This window comes from Manacus candei, unplaced genomic scaffold (genome assembly GCF_025592945.1).
Source record: "Manacus candei isolate 608988 ecotype Guabito, Panama unplaced genomic scaffold, ASM2559294v1 h1tg000047l, whole genome shotgun sequence".
NCBI classification, from domain to species: domain Eukaryota; kingdom Metazoa; phylum Chordata; class Aves; order Passeriformes; family Pipridae; genus Manacus; species Manacus candei.
Genome location: NW_026138095.1, coordinates 8918419 through 8940221, shown reverse-complemented (window position 1 = coordinate 8940221; position 21803 = coordinate 8918419). Strand labels below are relative to the sequence as shown.

At 42.2% G+C, this 21803-nt stretch overlaps 2 protein-coding genes across 3 annotated transcripts in view; one reads left to right on the top strand and one right to left on the bottom strand.

The window, feature by feature from the left end:
* TBCD (tubulin folding cofactor D) overlaps nucleotides 1-21803 on the bottom strand; it is a 116765-nt gene that overhangs the window by 67504 nt on the left and 27458 nt on the right. The window lies entirely within an intron of this gene.
* ZNF750 (zinc finger protein 750) lies at nucleotides 10577-21647 on the top strand. 2 transcript variants are annotated; one of them, XM_051797507.1, is made up of 3 exons: nucleotides 10577-11413; nucleotides 15875-17504; nucleotides 17916-21647. In XM_051797507.1, the coding sequence occupies exons 2-3, from the start codon at nucleotides 16078-16080 to the stop codon at nucleotides 18628-18630; spliced, it is 2142 nt and encodes a 713-aa protein (XP_051653467.1). In that variant the 5' UTR covers nucleotides 10577-11413; nucleotides 15875-16077; the 3' UTR covers nucleotides 18631-21647. The 2 variants fall into 2 exon arrangements, with proteins under 2 accessions (XP_051653467.1, XP_051653468.1); XM_051797508.1 differs by lacking the exon at nucleotides 10577-11413 and having other exon boundaries at nucleotides 14245-17504.

The following is a 21803-nucleotide window of genomic DNA, read 5'->3' as shown; positions in this document are numbered from 1 at the left end:
CACGTTCAAAGTGATTTTAAATTGCAGAATTTTAAGGTGTCCACTTTTAAAGGAACTGGACTTCAAATGTTGCAGCAACATCCATCACTACAGAAATAATATTTCTTAAGAAATACAGTGTTGAAAATACCATAAAAGAATCAGTATCCATCTATTTGCAGACAACATTAAGCACAGTAGAAGTCCTAATATGTTAAATTCTTATTAATTAACATAGTTTGTCAATCATTAATATATCAATCCTGAAAGGGACTTAAGTACAGTTTTTTCAGTATCTTAGAGCCAAGTGACACATTTGACATCATTCTAGCATTAAGGAAGCTGTGATGTTTTATTAGCCACAGAGCTGCTATTTGGAGTATTTTAGGCTTGAACCTGTCTGTGCTGCTGAACTGCACCCATCAGAAAGAGAGAATATTGATAAAGCTGCAAAATATCCTAGAAAAGCAGACAGGTGGGATTTGCTGTCATTGCTCAGACATCTGAAACTACACACCTCGTCACCAGCACAGAATGATTTAATGCAAAACCAGAAGCCTTTGATGAGGGAGAACAGCAGATCCCACCACCCCACCACACCCCCAAAAAAGTCTTCTCCCATCATTCAGGTTAAATCAATACCCCCACCATATCAACTTCTGTTACACAGCGAGGAAATAAGAAACAGATATTCACACCCTGAACAGCCACATGACACACACAGATCCAGAGCTTCCAAAAACTGAAAGAAGAATTCTTTTACAGAGTTCTAGTAACAGACTGCCACAGTTCAAGAAACACTACATGAATGCAGGGTTCCCCAGAGGACCTTCATTTGGTATCTGCACATCCAGATACCAACTCTGAATATACCTCTCTCTAGATGACACAACTTCAATAAATTTATAATGTCTGCAAAAACAACAGCCTCTAGAAAAAAAAGAAACAACTTCTCTCCCTGTTTTCCTCCTTGTATCAGATTTATCAAATGCACCTTTCTTCCTTAGAAAATACTTGTCACAAGGTGATCCCATTAATAAGAAATGGGATCACTGAGCTGTATTTCATTAGCAATCTGTGTCTGGATATCCCTGAGTGGATGCAATCACAAAATAATTAAAACTTCAATGTGCAGTTCATCACTGTATGCTGCTGCTTTTATCAGAAAGATACAGACCACAGCTGGAAAAGGGAAGTGTTAAAAGGCTGTTTAACTTCATTTTAAGCTGCTGAAGGAAATAAAGCAGTAATTAGAGGCATGGACAAGATATGGCTATTAGAAGCACAAGCACTACACAGGAAAAAGGGCAATTCCTATTCAGGATCAATGATAACAGCAAAGACAGATGGATTTTTGGACACTTCCCAGTTCCGAAAGAAACTGCAATGGAAATCTTCAAAAATGCTGCCTAGCTTGTTTGGAAAACTGCTGCATCAACTGCTGAGAAAAATGGAATTTGCTGGTTCTACAGGACACTCAGGCAGGCGCCAAAGGCAATTTTGCAAAGCTGCTGCACATTTCCTTCAGTGCAGGGCGAGCACTCCAGCTCCTTCCGACAGCTGTGAGCACATTCCCACTGCTGTGCAGGGAAGGAAGGAGCAAGGAGGACCCACGAGCAGCTCCTCACATTTGTAATGTCTGCATGACAGAAAAAAAAGTAGTGTGATTTTTCAACTCAGGGCATTTATGTCCCAGATTCCAGGGACAGCAGCAAACGGCACCCGATTTACCAGGGTCGGGGATGCTCCAGGGGCTGTTACTTGGAGCAGCTCGAGCTCTCCCACCTCTCTGGTGTCCTGCTCCTACATCTGGGACTCAGAGCATCGCTCTGGAAAAGTCACTGCAAAGTCTGGAGAGCAAAGAGGGACAGTGAAAAGGAAGGAAGTAACAATGGGGACTGGAAAGGTGGGAGAAATAGGGGAAACAAGGTGAAGTGTGTAGAAGTAAGGGCTGAGTGAATATAAATACAACAACAAGGGAAATACTGATCTAGGGGTCATCTGGTAAAGTTTTGTGCTATCACTGGTTGGATGTTTACTGGTGAACTGTGGACTATAAGAAATGCTATGTAAAAACTGCTCCTGACAAATGTTTGTGGGTTTGAAAAAGTGGGTTCAGCACTACACTTCCTGCTGGTATTCAAGAGTCATAAAACTCCAAACTCCAGGTTTCACTTTATTCCTTACCCTAGAGTTCCTCAAACACCATGTCAAATTCAGACCTAAAATCAATTTACCCCCAAAAAATCAAAATAAAACCCCCCAAAACTCTAGAAAAAACAAATCTTCCAGAAGAGACTTATTTCAGTTTGGTAGGGTAGGGACATAATTCTTTGGTTTTGAAATTAGGAACATGCCTTTTGTATTGAAAAGTAGGAGGCTGGGAGATACAACAAGGAAAAAACCACAGACTGTTACTTAATTTTGTAAGCTTAACTTCACAGGTTTAACTTCACAAGTTACCAGTTCTTTCACTGACCCACAGTTTTTTTAAAATTTTGCCATCAAAACCAGAGGATAAATAGTGTCCACTCTCCAGCTAATCAGTCAAAGAAAATCCACCTGTTTAGGCCTGTGAATGCTCAAGAAAACACAGTCACCTTTACCTGTAGCCTGGAGGTATCAATAAGCACCTGCTTCACCCCACCCTGCCTTGCCCAACAGCGTCACTGCAGTTGCAGCACAGCTTTGCTCAAGCCTTGGGAAAATAAAGAAACAACTTCTGGCTTCAAAGCATTGCAAACAACAGGGTTTTCTTCCCTCCTCCCCCCCATATTGGAGACAGGTTGCACAGATATTTTGATTTTTAAGATTTTACACAGCTGGATGCTCAGCACCTTTCAGTGAGAGACCTGGTAAAGGAATTGTGGCAGATGTTGGATACTGAAAGGTCACATTAATGAAAAAAGCCTCATACTATTCCTTTAAACACAGACTTTAAACCAACCTCCACTTTAACCCAGCCATCTGGAGGCCTATGTCACTTGAACTCCACATTGTAATTCTTTTTTTTTATTTATTTATTGCTATGTTTCTCATTTAAAACATACAAATACAGCAGTCAAACAAACAAACAACAAAAACCTGTTCCTCAGCCGTAGGCCTCGTCTCCACAGAAAAATTACAAAATGTCAAGCCAACCCTATTTAATTTAAAACAGATTTTCACTGGATCTGGAGTTAAATGAGAAGTGTCTAAATTTAGTGTAAAACCAAAATATGTAGCTTAAAACAGAGCAAGCCAATGATATCTCTTAGACAAGTATTGCGTTTTTATAGGGACTGTTTATGCAGAAAAGTTTTCTTAATTTGTAAAAGATACATTGCAAAATCTTCTATTTTAGAACTACATGAGAAAAAAGTAATACAGAAAGTGGATGTCTGCTGTTGCTGAAGGATGTATTGTGCACAATATCTCTACAATTAATGAATTACAAAGCTTTAACACAGTTATATATTCAATACAAAGAACAGTGTTTTTATTCTTTGAATTTTTCTCCAACTAAACTCATTGCAGAAGTGCCCTTTGTGTGCCTCAGGCTTAAAAAAAAAAAAGTGCAGCCAGCCACATTTAGAGTTTATCAGCTTCTCGTGTGTAAAACAGCACACCCATTGCTGTTGCTCAGATGCTAAAAACAGAACTCTGGCTCCTCCCTGTAAAGAATGTCAAGTTTGGGACCTCTCACTCCTACATGGCACCCTGACCTCTGTTGGAAAGAGAGGCAGGTCCTAATTGGAACTTTGTTGGGGCTCTTGTACTAATATTTACTGTACCAACATAGTTCAGGTTAGGCCCATTATCAGAAATAAGTATTTGTTTAACGTTCTGCCAAACGTTAATCCTGATTAAGAATTAACTGATCCCTGATTTGTTCTTGTTTTCAATACAAGGTGTTGACTCCAGAATTTGCTCTTAAAGGGCTGCTTCATCCAGAGGATAAATCTTCCAATGAGGACCAGACAGTGAGTGTGTTGCTTTGGCTGTTGAAAAGTTCTCGGTGTTCCTGTGAGATGCTCCGACATCACATCCCGAAGGGCAAGTGCCTGAAAACCACCCACGGATGACCTCTCCTCTCCCATTCCTGCCCCCAGGGCTGACCTCGTTGGGAGTTTGCCAGGGAAGAAGGAGGGAAGATACCAGAGCTCCTGCAGGCTCAGACTGAAGAACTGAAGTCTCTAAACTGCCACAACCTTCTCCCCATCCCCGATGCTGAGCCCACACGAGATCCACACACAAACCCAACCTGCATTCTCTGCCCCGTGACTACCAAGGGCTGTGTCTGTCTGGCTGCAATCTCAGTTCAGTCTCTCGCTACGTAATGAATTAAGAGAGCCTTTAATTATATGCTCACGTGGTATTTTTTCCATGGAGCTATCTCAGCCAGCCCACAGGACAGACCTGCTCCGGCGATGAATCACGGCGGGGCAGCAGCAGGAGGTTGTTGTCTGCCCTGCTGCTGAGGGAGGAAAACATGGAATGCAAAGGCTGGCTGTCAGGCAGGGAGAAGGGGGTGTTGGTTAGGTTGGATGTTGCCCCAAAGACTCGCTGTTTGATACCAGGCACGTTGCTTAGACACAGTATTTAAAGGACTGGACGGCGGCTCTGGTTTCGCACCTGCTGCAAAGAGCTACAGGCAGGGCTGCACAAGGGCCACCACGCTGACAGCACTGGGAGCTTTGGAGTGTGGAGAGGGGCCAGGCAGGAAGCAGATGGATCTGGATTTTGGCCAGTCCATCCCATGTAACACAGCCATAAAACCTCAAAGCCCCCCTCCCTGGCTGTGCCCAGGCCAGCAGCCGACACAGGACAGTATTGAAACACACAGTGAAAGATGTTTTGGGGACTCATCTACCCCCAAGGCCCGACAAGAGACCTGCAGAGAACCTCACAGCTGACAGAGCTCTGCCTCTGACTGAACCAGCAGCAAACTGCAGTTTAAGGACATGAAGGAACAGGCTTGCAGAGAAATCCTACGGAGCAAATGAATTACCTACTCTGAAGGAGTATAAAAATTCTGTAAACTCATAACGCTGCATGTCAGAAAAGAAAGATCACCCAAGAAAGCCCAGCCTTAAGGCTAAGAAGATTGTGCAATACTGAGATAAACCCCACGGTGAAAAAGCCAGAAGCAATTCATTGTCATTTATTCCCTGTTCAGTGTTTACCCCATCTCCCAGTGGCGCTGGGGGAGGGACCTTCCCCGCTGTGGTGTTTCTTCTTGCTCATACCTGCTGGCTAGTGAAAAGAAAAAAAAAAAAGAAAAATAAATCTGCTCTATTTATAATGCTTCCCTGCTAATTTGAAAACTATTACGGTGACATAGGCATTATTATAACTTTTTAAAAGACTCTTTTCGAGACCGTGCATCATTTTTGAAGTTCACCTGCGTGTTAGAGAGAAGGAATTCTACCGTAACCAGCCTTTCAGGTTTGGGTGTTCTCGATTTTCTAAGAGTCCACCTAAGACAGGTAGATCTTTTTTTTTTTTTTTTCCCTTCACTTCTTCCTGTATCTATGATGAAAAGCACCTGGAGTTTTGCCAAAAGCCTCACAATTCACCACCACTGCAGAACACACCACCAGGCTGCAGGAGCCTGACTTCCTGACACACCATCCCTCTCCCCCAAACCCTGCCAGCTGCAAAGCCATAACAAACAACTTGCTCTGGAATAAGAAAACACGGGAGGCAATCCTTAAAAACACAGTATGTAAACAAGTTTAAGAAGCCACATAGTAGATTTCTGTAAGGCTGTTTAAATCTAAGTTAAACCTCCTCCTAGAAGCCATCTGAAAGCAGTATTGGCTTTACTTCTGTTAGGGGTTGTTTTTTTTCTTTTAATAAATGGAGCAGCGAGCTTGGACTAGCAAAAATGCCCCTTTTTTCACTGCTTCTTACACGTTTTTGCTGCTCTTTTGATTCTGAAGGACAGCAGAAATAAAGGCTGGTTTTGCACAAATAGATTTTTCACTCACCATATCTATATTTTCCATCTATTCTGAGATTAAAAAAATCAAATTCCAGATTTGGATTGACTGCACTGACCCACCAGTATCAGATTCCTGAATTACCCATTATCTGTGGATCCCATCACCCTTATTTCCTTCTGTTCAAACACTGCTTTCAGTGTTGCCACAGTTTAAAAAGGAGCAAGGGACTGTTGGACTGTTCCAGTCTATCCCCTGTGAATGGGTTAAGGGTATTTAAGAAAGCAGAAAGATCAAAAGTAACATCTTCCTGGCTGGAATCCTCCCAAAATAAGCACTAATTCACTGCAAGTGTAACCACAAGGTTCTCCCAATCTTTTTTCCCTGGCTCTCTTTTCTTCAGTGATGCACATGTTTTCAACCTTAACTTTACACATAGGTGATTTTATAGCAAAAACAGGATCACACAATGCACAATGAGCATAGAAACCAGAATTTATCTTGATGAAACTCTAAGAGTTCTACCATGGATTGAATTTGAGAGGGTAGAGCAGAGAAGGCCCAAGCCCCTGTGGCCATGGAGCAGTCACAGCTGTGACTATTTGGTGCTCAGCAAGTCCTTCAGTGACACCAGAACATTCTTCATCTCACCACCAACACGTTCAGAAGGCCCAGGAAGGTTGAAGTTCCTCTACATGACACACCTTATTAGCTAGAAAGTTTATACTGTGCTGTCATCAAGAGAAATTTTAATAACGTCCTTTCAGAAGCAAACCAGAAATTCAAGTAAACTAGGATTCTCTTGTTTGTTTAGTATTTATCCCCACCCAATTAAATAAAAAACCCCTAGAAATAATAGTCTGAAGCCTACAAAACCACAAGTACAGCACAAAACAAAAGCTGTGAAATCATACTGAAACCACACTGAAATGTAAGTTTTTGGTTCTAACATACACTGTATGGTAAGAAATGTTTCATTCTGGAGTGCTGCAATTCCAGAAACTCACACAAATATCTAAAATCATATTCTCTGATTATTTGACTTATGGTTATTTTTGCTAAAAAAGCCCCATTTGTCCTACATGCAAATTTAGCTGCACAATCTCTTCTAGAAACAACTGAAATTTTTCAGCTAAATGTTGACATGTTAACTTTGAATTCAAAACCATAACAGACAGCTCAAGAACTGCAGCATCAGAATGCTTTTAATGGAGTAAAATAAAAAATTGTATTTTATTTGCTGGTTTATATTCCCCACTATAAAAACCTATTTAAATAGTAGACAACATATAGTAGTTATATAAATATTTATAAAATTTGACATGTTTCAGGAAATAAGTGAAAGCTAAAAACATGTTGAACCCAGGAGTATTTGTTCTATGCCTCCCTGTTCTCTGGTGTGATCAGCATCACAGCAGCACCAGGTATATTCCTCAAAGAAAAATGTGTTTATGTATCTTAGAACTGCACATGGCACAAATTGGGTCCTACTGCTGGATTTTATCAGAAAAGTTCCAGCATGGTGAGAGAACTGGCTCAGAATCTCTGGTGTAAGTCTCGAAACTAAAGCAGAAAAGGAAATAAACATTCTACATGAAAAACACTTTTAAAATAATATTTTAAAACACATTTGGAAAGGGAATTGTAACCAGGAGGTCAGGCAGAAACTGAAGGTGCATTTTACATCCCTGTGAGAATGACTGGCAGGGAAAAGAGTGATCATTAAAAACCCTCCCTTATAAACAGTTTTGCCTACAGTCCCAATTCCTGCTGTTTCCCACTTCCCCCAAGATGTTTCACTGCCCAAGGGCGAGGATGGGAACCCAAAGGAAGATCATCCTAGTTCCAGGCTAAACACTAACAGCACAGGCCACAATAAATATCTAAAAATGGGATCTGCAGTTGCTATTAACTGCTGAGCTTTTATTCTTTTCCCATACAAGTAATTTGCTCCAGTAATCATGAACAAGTAGCTCCCAAACACCAGCAATCTGCCCAGACGTATCTCCGGAGTCAGAGGCTGGATCGTCATGAAAAACAAAGGCACATTTCAAAGGTGTTATTCAAAAAGCATTAAGACTAATAACTATTCATATGGGATAGAAAAAAATAATTATGAGAACACTGGAGCAGAATCGGGTAATGTTTCGGGGCATGGCGTGAGTTGCAATGATTATTCACATCCATTTGCCCCCTTCTGGGAATGCTGTGGAATAACCCAGCCCAAACATGCTGAGAGAGAGCCAAATCCTTCGATAACTTAGGCTCCAGTGATCCAAGAAAGAAAAAAAGGTCCTGAATGTTTGGCCAAAGCCACACACCCAGACACAGGACTCGGGTGACACAGGCAGAAGTGAACACAGCTCCAAGGTGGTTCCTGCAGGTGGGAAGCTGAGCTTCTCCAGCTCCATGTCTATCAGTATCCCCATTTTCCTATGATTATTCTGCTCTCCTGGCATAACTAACAAGCTCACAAATTGGTAAGGCATCTCTAGAAAGACCTGGAAAAGCTGTTGGTGGCTGACAAAAACCCCTGAGAGTGGTGCCAGGGCTGCGATCGACAGAGGTGGAGCCCAACCAGCAGCACAACGTGGGGCCCAGGGCCAGTCCCGGCTTCAGAGCAGGAGGGTGGGAACTCTCTGATTAACATGGAGTTGGTAAATGACTGGAGAAACACTTGGCACATGCTCAGACATCCAGGGAATGGAATTTTGCAGTGCAGGAGGAAAACAGAACCGAGGCAAGCAGTGTATCCACGACATGTTCAGTTTATCCCATTTGGATGCAAGGTTTCTATGTGTGATATTTTCTGCTTAGTGCTAAAGCTGAGCCAAAAAGTTCATACAAAAGTACAAAAAAGGAAGTGTGTAACATTTCTAGAATGGCAGGTTTATGCTACAGAAATTAAATTCCACTACAGCTAAACAGCCCTTGTTTGCTACTGAATTTTAAATAGAACCTAGAACAAAGAAGTGTATTCTACACCAAAAAAACCAAAGCTTCGGCCCTCCAAAGATATAAAAATAATCACATTTTAGGAAAAAGGCAACTTGTGAGAAAAATATCAATAAATCCATTAAGAAGTTAAATATCCTGTGTCAATCCTGGTGCTCTTAATTAGTCTGACATGCTCAGGTAAATGAAAAAGGTTTTACCAACAGGAGACTGGGGTCACTTGATTAGACACTTGGGATGTGAGTAGAGTGAGTTAACACAACTGTTGAAACAACACCACTGCAGTCATCATTTAGTATTTCTAGAAGTTTGCACAAAGAACTCTTGTGGTCCTGTTGACCAGTGAATCTCCTCCCCCAGATTTGGATTTTTAACACCATCCAAATCCCAAGCAAGGGAGCAGTTACATGAGCTGTTCTTGACCTTCTAATTCTACTTTGCTCCCAGTTGATTTCAGCTGACCTGACTGATACCACCAACTTCCAGGAAGCAGCTGGATTTAAAACACAATTTTCCTTTGATCAGTGCAGCAACAGGACATCCCATCTCCCCTCCCCATACCAGATCAGGGAAGGGGGACAGGGGAGAAAGGGGGAAAAATAAAATCAGAGTTTCAGTTCTGACAGCTCAGTCACCTACACTGAAGGAGTCCATCCTCTAGATGCCACAAATTGCAATTTTCTTTCAAAATAAAAAAATCTGATCTGACTTTTTCGAAACCTGCCTGCAAAAAAAAAGACACCCAGTGATACCTTCCTTCAGCTACAGACAACACACAAAGTGATCCACATTTGCAGGAGGAGAATGAGGATGTTGTGTAGATCCATGTGGCACCCAAATTACTGTCACCACTGAGCAGGGACTGCTGAGAAAGCAAAGGGTTTGTCTCCTTGGGGCTTCCAGACACTGCAAGACCTTTCTCTGCAGGCACAGTTTTCTAAGAAACAAATTTTCTTCAAAATATTTTCCAACTAAATGGAAGAATGATGGACCATAAACACTCCTGTTATTCCATCTAAAGCCAAAGGATTTACAAACCACTAGTGAGTAATGTGACAATAATATTACACCTTTTTACACTGCTATGCTGCATCACAGGACCATAAAAATAATTTAAAAATAAATTAAAAACCCACACAAGAGCCACTCTTTTACCTTAAAATTAGTGCTTGCTTGTAATTTGATTTTTTTTCCAGAAAGTTACACCAGCACAGCAAGGAGAAGGATGGTGACCTGTGTACCCACATAGGGAAGTAGATGTCTGTAAATAATTCCACCAAGCCAAAGGCAACACCTTTAAAATTATTTTTAAGACACTGCTTTAGAAACTGATTTTGAAACAACTTTTACCCACTGCCTAAACTGGTTTTGTAGTGACAATTTCCTTATTAATTTTCATTTAAAAGACCACGCTTCTGCCACGTATAAAATTCATCATACTTCCCTATTTTAAAGTTTCAATAATCTGCAACTGTCTTATCTGTAGAGCAGTGGGTGAAACGAGAGGGTTCCTGTGTTCATCCAGCTGAACTTCAGTTTTGAACAGAAGTTTTAACATCTCAGTGATATCAGAATTAGTAGTCCCTTTGTTTACACATTAACAGGAACGTTTTTTAGACAGAGCCACAACTATCAAAAGATTTTCCTCTTTTACCAACCTGCACAGGAGAGGGTATGGTCTCCCTGAACAACTCAGCCCTGTCACCAGGAGTCTGGCAATCACACTAATAAATTTGTCATTTACAAACCCTAAAACCCAGCTAAAAGCCAGGCTCGGCACTAATCAGTGGGTGATCAGTTGACTTTCTCCCTTCACCGCTGGATTTCACAGTTCCTGAGCAAACACACAGCCACGACAGTCAATCCCTCCTGCGGTGACTCCTTTCCCTCTCCAGGACCTGCACATTTGGCTGTCGATTATAGACAAGCTTTGGCAGGTTCCTGTGGCAAGCGAGCTTGGAGTCAGTTCAGTCCCGCCTTCGGAAAGGAGACTCGTGAAGGACAAAAAGATTTAAATAAAAATGAAGAGGGGGGAGGAAAAAAAAAAAACAACCCAGCAAGAATATTAAAGCTGCGAAAGCATTCGATAAAAAATTGTCAGTCTCTATCAAAGAAGTAAAACCCTATTTGTGAGCTTTGCTACCCGCTGTGTAGAGTCAGTTCTGCTGCCCACGAGTCACTTGTGCAGAAGTTAAAATATCCTCAGTGTTAACTAAGACATTTCTGACCCCACAACCGCCTCCCAGAGGAAGAGCCAGCTGAGAGGCAAAGGTGGTTGTTGGAGGGCACGGGAGCTCTGTTCGATCCCGGGGTGCTGAGGTAATGCTGGAGGAGAGCGGTGGACGCAAACAAATGAATCGTAGCTGCAGGCTGGAGTAATATCAGGTGCATCTCTACACCCCGAGGGCTCAACTCCTACACGCTCAGGTCCCTCCCCTGGAACAGCCTCCTGCAGTTTCACTCAGGGCTCGGGCAGAGAACAGGTACTGCTCTCCCAGCAGTGACAGCTCCAGCTCACCCGCGCTCCCCACGGCCCTCGGACACCCCCGTGCCTGGTAAGTCCATTCCTTTAGAACATTTCTTGAAATGAAGTGTGTTTTGTGTCCACATCTGAGGAGGAAATGCTTGGTGCTCGGTCCCCAGCTGGCCCAGCAGCCGGGGTTACTCCAGCAGGTGCACTCACGGCACCACTCTCAGCTTTCAGCAGAAACTTTCAACAGGAGATGGGAATGTTTTAGTCTTAGAGAAAATCTAACTCTTGCAAGTTTTCACAGTGATTCACTCTTGTTGGTGCAAAGGGTTTTTTAAGCACCTTTTTTTTTTTTTTCCTACAGGGAGTTAATGTATTATATTGAAGTATGAGAAAAAGCTGTATAGCTTAAAAATGCTGTGCTTGCTCTGCCAGCTCTGCTTCACAGAGTCGTGTCGAGTACATCTGAAAAGCTCCTATGAAAATAAGGGGCAATAGCTTTGATGTATTAATTTTTCCAGCTTCTGGAAATTTAGCAGAAATTGGATTGTTTTCCCTTTTCTAGTCAATTGAAGCGTATTAAGACATTGATTTATTAACTAAGTATGTACAAAGATTTTTCCTCCTCACCCACGCTGCCTGAGCAGCTCATTTAATCTCTGCTTCTGTGCTTCCTCTCGCTCACACGGGCACACACACGGAGCTCCTGTGGGTCTCTACCTTCCACACTCCCTTCCCAGCCCACTGCTCTCACCCACATTTCCTCCCAATTAACAAACAGTTGCGTTAAAATTTATCTTTCAGTTTGAAGGACCTGGAAGTTCAGCAGGGAGGGGTGGTTAATCGCTGGAAAATCTCAGCTAGAATAAAACTCACAAATCTAGTTCTTGCAACACCCTGGGTAGGTGACAATGGCATGTCCTTGGGTTATGCAATAATGCCACATCACAATATTTTAATTATAGTATGTCCTTCAAAATGTTCCACCCCAGTGAGTCCTCCTGGTCAGAGAGATCCACATCACCAGAAGGAGCCTGCAATAATAATGGGGTGGGCATGACCAGTTGTTACGTACTTTGCTGAAGCAGTGTCCTAAAAAGAAATGTAATTACTGTCCCTGCTTGTAATAAAAGACATTTTGAAATTTCCTCTTTGATCAACTGGGCATCTTAAACAATTTGGACTACTTAAAACCCTAAAAAAACAACATGCACAGATCTGTATGCACATATCTCTGAGTGTGTATGAATACACATGTGCCTATGTGTGTATACACTTCTCCCCACGGACATTTGTGTTGATATATTTACACACACACACACACAATGTCCAACTACATTCCTGCCTTCTGAACCTGCCAAGAGGTTAAAGGCAAGGAAGGAGCAACAACCTGCTTTTAAAAATAGAAGGAAGAGAACTTGGAGCCATCAGCCTCAGGTTGGAAAGGGCGACAGGTTCGAAAGCCACGGGGAGGTTACTATTGACAAAAACAAACAGCTCAGACAACCTCAAGCTTAGCCAATATTGAATAACCTGCTTTCAGTAAAAATACAAATAAATAATCTACTGACGTTTCAAAACTAGAAAATCATAATGATATATAATCATCTGCATTTCTACAGCCATGTCTACAGGAAATAAAGTCTCAATCTAAAAAGAAAAGTTACATAAAAATTATCATTCTGCTATTGAAGATTTTTTCCCATTTTTAAGGATATCACAAGTTAAGCACTGAAACTTTAAGAAAAAGAACTATGTATTTTAATTTTTTTAATATTAAATTTTAACTCCAGCAGCACAATACACTGTACAGCTGGAAGCAACCTTATTTATATAGGGACAGTTTTAATTGGTTGGACCTATTTTAAACCATCAATGTCCTTTCTGGCTGTGTTTGTGGGATCAAATAGTTTTAATGGGTTTTAATTATGAAATATGTGCCTCTGCCAGATACTCCCATGTTTCACTTAGAGACTGAAGGAGAAATTATCCTTCTTGTCTGGCTTTAGAAATATTTTATTACTGGCATTTTTAAACCATGAGAAAAGAAGGGATTAAATACTAAAAGAGAGAAAGAGAACATTCACCTGGCTGGCACTGACCTAAGTTTAGGAAAGGGTAAACACCCTTTAAAATGAGCTGCTTGCTGTGCACCTCCCAAGTCAGAGCAGCAGGTTCTGGGAGCCATCAAAACAAATTAAATGGAAAGGAATAAGGAGCTGTTGGAATGCTCTCCTGCTGTCTCCACAGCAAAGGAGCTGCAAGGCTCGAAATTTTGAACATTAAAACTGCAACAACACATTTTATCTCGTTAAGAAACGATAGTTAATACTCTGTCCAACAGGAATAACTTGAATCAAAGCTAAATACCAAGTACAAAGTCAGAGGGGGGAGGACAGGACACACAGGAATTTTCATTATGAAGCAAAGGAAAGCTGGCAGAACGAGGAAATCTAATTACCATCCCTTTATTACAAGTGCTGCACCTGAATGCAGATTCGGACGTTATCATAAATGGCTCAGCTAAGAAAGAGATGCAGTTTTGACAACAATATCTTTTTTTTCGAGAATAATTAGTACAAGCACTTCCAAGAAGATACAAAGAATAACAGGTCCAAACTGACTCAACCAAGTCCATTGCAAACTTTCCATGTTAGTTATACATCATTAGTCAAAAATAAATGCAACAAGTTCACTTAAGGCAGAGAAAAAAAGCCCAGTTCCCTATCTGGACCTCTCCTCCTATGCCTCAATATTTCATTTATTTAATGTAAAAACATTTTTCTTAATCTTTCAAAGGAATTCTGAATTTTGTAATTTAAAATATTTTAAAATACTAAATGACTTTTTTTTTAATTTATTGAACTACCATTTCAACCAGGCTCCAGTGACAAGACTTTTAACATGCTGCTGCATTTTTGTTGTTGTTGTTATAGTATCAGTATCCAACTCAAACAACTAACAAAGCTTTGTTAAAACCTGAAAAACAAAAAGCTACTTCTCTAGACATTCCTTTTATTTTAATCTGAAGCACATTTAATAGTTTGTTAGTTTTAAGAAAAAGCCTGATTGTTTTTTCCACTTAAAGAGCAGCTTTGCATTTTTCAGGGTGCCTTCACAATTACTATTTTAACAAAATTAATATTTCTATGACATCAGAAACAACATTTAATACAATTTGCTAGAATTACTGTACCTGATGAAACAAGCAGCAATTCTGTAGCTTTGCCTTCAGTTTTCATCATGTGTTGCCTGTCATTTTCTATTAAATAATCTCTGATTTAAGAAATGCAAAACATCTCTGCTTTTACTAAAATCTCACAGCACGTAATTACCAGCAATTCTTTTCATAAACTCAGGATTTTAATACTCCTAATTCAAACTTCTGTGTGAAAAGCTTTCTTTAGGGAAAAAAAAAAAAAAAAAAAGGAGCTATCTCGTCACCCTTACAATTAATATTCCTGTAGTTTCGGGTAACACAATAGATACAGTAGGTGGTTTTGCAACAGTCATCATTTTGATAATGATGCTTGTAGTTCATGATGAAATCATCAGTTTTTAGATCTCTGCCATAACACATCCTATAAAATCATGAGAACTTGACTGCGAGAGTTTCTCACGCCTTCAGAATCAGTGAACATAATGGAACAAGCCGGTACAAGCCCTCCCGACTTATCTACCCAGCAAATCACTGGGCTGGATAAAGTATCCACAACCTCCGTTTTTCCAGAGAAAGGTAGATAGATCCTTCCCCCATAAATCAATTGCTGTCAGACACTTTTTTTCCCCCCGAGTTAACACACTTGGGTGTCCGTGTGAACCCCGTGCAGTCGGCGAGGAGCCACACGCAGCAGGAGGACGGGGGAAGTGTTTATCAGGCAGAGGATTCCATTAGTCAGACACTGCAGTGCTCATTTCTCTTAATTGAATTAGGAAGAGGAAGAAAATCGGTGTGGTTTTATCCTTCGAGAGATTGGCCACTTTTGAGGTATCCACTGAGACTGGGCTGTTGGGAAACGCCACCCCAGCGAAGAGGGGCTGGTCAGTCCCAGAAAGAGCCCAGTCAGCCGCCCAAGTGCGACCCGTCCACCCCACCCTGTGTCACCAGAGCAGGAAATTCCCTCCCCGCTCTCCCCGACCGGCCCGACAGGCTCACCCCACATCCAGCACTGCCGGGACCTGCCCCTTCCCATCCCACCCACCTCCACTCCTCTCTCCACAGCTCCGCCTGCATTTCTACTTTCATCTTCTCAATGAACGTTCCCTGGGTTTTCAAAGGGAACTCCCCCGAGCCGGCAGCAGGGGCAGGTGACAAGTGCTGCTGCTGCTGGAAATTAGGCCACTTGTGTGACTGTGTCTGGGTGCAGGAGGATGCCAAAGGTCAATGCCTGTCCAACTCAGGTCTGGCATCCAGCACTTCTGTTTGTTTTTAAAAAAAACCCATCACAACTTATGCAGTACAAGGGGGAGTGCAGTTAAGAGAATGCACTACTTTATATTTTGTTCCAGTGTTCCACCACAGCTAATTTCAAACTCTGTGTTACAGTTCCTGCACTACCAGTGGCAAAAGCGCTGTTTTCCAGCACCCTCATCCCTGAGACACCACGGGAGCTTCTCCTCACCTGGGAAGAAGGATTCCAGAAACCTGAAAAACCGGAAACATCACGAGGCTACGACTGAGGAAGGCGAACCACAAGAAAAGTTTTTATAAAGAACCATTACATTTAATTGTTTAAAGCAGAAAAAAAAATGAGCCTCCTCAAAGAACGCAAACCCAAGAAGCCTCATTACATCCCAAGACCACCGGGAAAGCCGTTCAAGTACAAGTGTTTCCAGTGCCCCTTCACTTGCAATGAGAAATCCCATCTCTTCAACCACATGAAGTACGGCCTCTGCAAAAACTCCATCACTTTGGTGTCGGAGCAGGATCGAGTCATCAAGTGTCCAAAGAGCAGTTCCCTGGAGCCCAAACAGATCAATCAGCTCGAACCTCCCGTCAAACCAACCTCCTCCAAATCTGTCACAAACGGACTGTCGAGCCTCGATTCAAAGCCTCAATATCCTTTTGCAAAAGAAGATGCCAAGGAGAACGTTGAGTTACAAAACCAGGCAACAAACGCAGTGATTCAAGGACAGAAACCTGTGATCCCGAAGGAAATCAGCCCTGCCAGCTCCGCAGCAGACAGTGCCCTCGGCGTGCAGCCCCTGATGGAGGGCATGGTGAGGCCCTCGGCCTTCGTCCCCGTCGGAGAACACCGGGACAGCAAAGGCCCGGAGATCAGCGAAGCGTCTGAAATCCTGTCCCTCTCTAACAAAAGCTCCCCCTTCCACACCAAGTCTGCGTTTCATGCACCAGCTCACCCGTGGAAGGCGGGTTCCCCTTTCCTCCCAGAGTTTCCACACAAAGTCGCTCCCACAAAAGGCTTTGGTTCCATTTCACCTTACATGCAACCGATGATTCCCGAGTACTCCCCCCACTTCTATGAGCACAGGTTGGCCATCTACACACCCTACCTGCTCCCAGGTAACTCGGAGTGTGAAAGTTCTGCCCTCTCTGTCTATGGAGCACAAGATCAAAGACACTTTCTTCCCCACCCTGGGCCACTTCCAAAACCCATAAATCCATCAGCATACGAACACTATCGATTGTTCCAACAATATCACTCCACTCCACCGATACCATATGGATTTTGTAGGCCAACAGATCCCCCATTTTACAGATTTTCACACGTAGCTGGTATAAACAGGGATCAAAACTCTCATCTGATGGAAGAAACTACCTTGCTGTACCCAGCTTCTTTAAGCCCTTCCCAACAGTACCCTCTAAGCTCACATAAAAAACAGGCAGATTATGAAAAAGAAATGACATTGTTGCACAGCAAAGGTAACCCCAAGGATGACCAAAATGAAAGAGAGAATGCCAAAATGAGCCCTCTCGCGGGCAGCGCAGCAACGGGCTCCCCTGGCAGACCCAGCCCCACCAACTTCACCCAGACAAGCCACACGTGTGAGGGCTTATTTGACCTCTCCAACAAGTCATCTTCCACATCCCTGGGCAAGTATGACCAACCAGAAGAAAACTTCACAGCCTTCAGACCCGTGAGAAAAAGCACTGACCAAGCGACTGCACTTCCAGGTGTGCAGACACAGCAGGAGAGAGGGGACTCACCCACCAGGTAAAGTAACAAAATCACTTTGCAAGTGCTTGTCAGGTTTACCAGGGGCACACAAAGATAGATGGGCACATGTCATGCAATGCCCCTTTAAATTAAATTAAATTAAAAAGGGAGATAACATGTTCTACACTAACTGTGCACAGCACAGTGCAGCCCACAGCAGCCCACTCATTCTCTTTAAGAGTACCAGGCATTTCCAATGCAGTAACTATGTGTGTGTTTGTGTACTTCAGGGAATTACCTGTATTACAGTGATAAGTCTGGTGAAAGAGACTCAGGGAGTTGAAGAAGAAACAACAAAATTGTCAGACTTCTAGCCTAGAAGTCCAGATTTTTTCCTCCTCCTGCCCCTCAGTCCCAGTTTAAAAGAGCAACTGATAGTGAATTCTCTTTTCTCCTCCTTTCTTTCAGCATTAATGTCACTGATGAAGACTCACACACACAGCCTGATGGCCAGAACAACGCAGGCTCACTGTCCAACGCGGAGGAAGACACGGGGATAGCTCCTCTCAATCTCTCCAAAAAGGCCGACACAAGCACAGGACCTATCCACGAGCACGTGTACAAAACCCCACCCAAACCAGACAGGCAGAGCTTTCTGGACCTGCAGGACGTGCCCCTGAACCTCTCGGTGAAGGATTCCTGCAACACAGCGAGCCTGAAAACGTCCTTCCACAGCCCGTCTCAGGACAACGGCACCGCCGCCCCCAGCACCGAGAGCGAGAGCTGCGGGGTGGAGGGAGGCAACCCCAAGAACCCCAGCAGCAGTGCCTGTGACAAATCCTTCCCGGGCCAGCGCGGCGAGGCCCAGGATCTGCGGCTCATGGAGAGCTGTGACGAGCAGAAGCAGACGGCGGCCGTGGCCCTGTGCCAGCTGGCCTCCTACAGCCCCGGCACGGCCCGGCTGGACAGCGACGGGCAGAGCCCCCAGGACAGCAAAGCTCCGGCCACGGAAGCCTCCTGTAATCCCTCTGATGCTCAGGAGACTCAGTGCAATCAGAAAGTGAAAGGGCAAAAAAGGACAAATCAAAAGGAATCCGCAAAGGCCCAGCAAGGCGCTAAGAGAGTCAGGCCCAATGACTGCAGCAGAGTCTTCACCTTGAGGAAGAGGACAAGAGTGTCCTAATCCTCCAAGAGTGTCCTAATCCTCCCCTTTCTGGTCACAGGAGCTGGTTACCAGCAACATCACGAAATCCCTGCAGCGTGCCTCTCATTGGACTTGGCCCTTGACAAGATGCATTCCATCTCTCCATTGTAAATAATGTTTATAATTTTATATTAATATTTTTAAGTAACTGAACTTTGCCTTGTATAAGCTCAGGTTTTGATGAGTGAATTTTTGCATTCATTACTAAAGCCAAAGTACATTAGATGAATCTTCAAGGGGTTTTTGCAATTGTATTGATGTAAAATAACTTTTACAACTTCTTTTCTTAAAAGATGTTTAAGCTCTAGAAAGAATATTGCTCAACAACACGCTGTCATAGTCTTTTTCCAGGCTTAACTTCATCTAGTAGAGGGGGTTTTTGTCTTTTTTCTTTGAAAACCTTTTCATGTCACTGTGCAGTAGTTTAAGTAAGCTTAAGATTAAACCTGGCTATTCAGAATTTACTGTAAAAACTGCTCTGTGTATGAATGCACTTTGCCATTCTGCCATAAGACAGAACAGATCGAATTTAGCTACTCAGAGACAGATGCCAGTTTAACCAAACTGACCCAAAGCCTGTGTAAGTGAGCTCTCCTCACACTGACTAAGACCAAGATTCAAGTCAAACCAAAGAAAGCCTGCATGGGTTTAACAAATGCAGTTCATATTCAACTTTAAATGAATCACTATGAAAACAACACTGAAAATATGAAGAACTAAACAGTTTAGGTGCCTGCTTTGCTGAGGTTAGACAGACACTGGGCAGCCTTCAAACTCCAGGCCTAAAAGGTTATTTATATAATTTATTTCACCTGAGGCAAACTCTCCTGGTGAAGGTCCTGTTTCAGTATGTGTGTATCACTCACTGTCATTTTCTGTGTGCTTCTACAGACAGCCCAAACTAATTCCTGCTTCTACAACTGTGTATATAAACTGGCAGTTTTTCAAATAAATCTTGTGATCTGTATTTAAAATATATGGAAAGTCATTCATGAACACAAATGCATTCACTACACTACAACATGTATGTTGAAGAAAAAGCAGCCAGAAATTGCTAACTAAATTTTCAGTGGACAAGCAGAATTTTGGCATGAACACCCATCAACCCTAAAGGGGCTTCTTTCAGATGCAAATTCATTATGCACATAATTCATCTGTACAAGCTCAAAATTCCTTCTGCCTTAAAGCTGCTGTCCAGCTTATCCAAACTGCTACAGAAGTTTTAAACTAAAATAAGGCTGCTCCCCTGTGTAAATCTGCACAGTGGCACTATCAGTGTAAGGATAAACCCAGTGTTATTCACATAAAACCATGGGTATACATTTCTCACTGATCATTATTCAGGTAAGATAAATCCTCCCCTGCCTGAGCATCACTAGCAGGTGTGAACCTACATAAGGAAGTGGAGCTGCATTCAACACAATGCAGAATTCCCAGATTTTTTTCCCCTTGTGTTTCGTGCTGTGGTGCTTTGAGCCGACAGCTCAGCCAGAGCTTTGTAACCAGTTCAGCATTAAACAGTAAATTACAGGGGTTCAGCTTCTGAGCTAAGAAACAAACTGAGAATACACTGATCTGTAATTTCATCTTTCACGGAGAAAAGCTTTTCCCAGATTATCAGAAGGCAAGAATAGCAACCTGAGTGTGAGCAGAGGGAATGAGATAACAGGAAAAGCTCAATTAACTCAAATGACAACAGCAAGCAGTAAGCCAGGGTGATGTACCAAGCTCTACATCAGTATGTGATTAAATAAGGAGAAAGGGTTGCTTTCCAGTCCAAGTTTAAAGCTTCAAGCTTAGGACAGAGACTACCAAATCCCTAATTTCCAAACATGAAGTTACAGAGTCTAGTGTCACCACTGCTGCTTTTCACACTACATTTGCCTCACTATTCTCTGGAAGTAGAAAATTTCATAGTTACCTTTATCCATAATTTTAAAAAAAATCTCATGTATCTCTTTTCTTGTTAATTTAAATTTAAGTGAACAAGGGAAACCTTCTTGGTGGTTTTTCCATACACTTCAAGGATTTGTTCTCCCCCAGCTCTATACAAATATTATCCATAAAAACAAGCTCCAGTGATGAACTCTACCTGATCTCACCTCCTCAAATGAAATAAAAACCTCTGACATGAGGTCATCCAGGTTCCCTGACAGAGGTGTACAGTTTTGCTTTTGTCAGAGGCTTACCTTTGGAGGATTTTCCATTCATGATTCCCCAGCTTTAAGCTGGGAGGTTTTTAACTGTTTCACCTTTATCACGTAAGGGCAAAAGTAATTAAAAAGAGAAACCAACTCACTGCACAAACCTTCTCACGTGCAGCACGTGCCACACTGGACATGAATTCTTTCTATGGAGACACAGTAACAAACTGTATTAAATGCCATATTTTACAGATCTTCAGAATAGGAAAGATTTGGCAACCCAACTTACTACTACAAAACACCAGTTTTGAAACACTTTTGAAATTTAGTGTTCAACTTCTCCATTCAACACAGGAGCACCAGAGGGGATCCAAAGAACCATCTGGAACAAGACACTGCTGTAAAAGCACCCAAGAGTGGATGTGTACTGCTACACTGTGCTTTTGTCATTCCCACTCTGTAAAACATTGACCAAAATCACACAGAACTCTTTTTCACATTAGTATCTCTGCACTTCAATGTATGTTGAAAACTACAGGACACACAAAGAAACAATTCCTCTGCCCTGTTCTTTTTCTTTCCATCCTGCTATTTCAAAAACCCATTAAAAACATAAACAGTTAATGTATAAATTACATGAAACTGGCCTTTGAAATTTAACCAGAAACAAACAGCACAAGCTACTGGCTTTAAAGTGCAAGTTAGTCATCAATTATTTAATATATTCTATTTAAATAATGACACTGACACAATATAGAGACATTCAGAATTATTTTATACAACTGCACAAAGAAACATGGGAGGGAGGAAGAAAGAAAAAAAACCCCAAGAAGTTATTCCATTTTGGAAAGAAATATTTATTAAGTATAAAAAAGGCACACCCAAGCCAATGCTTTGACAGGAGTACTTAAATATCCCCATGGGCGTATGTTTTACTCCAGAATTCAATACTTCACTCATCGTTCAGCACACTCACATCAGCAAATTCCAGCCTATTGCCACACATTT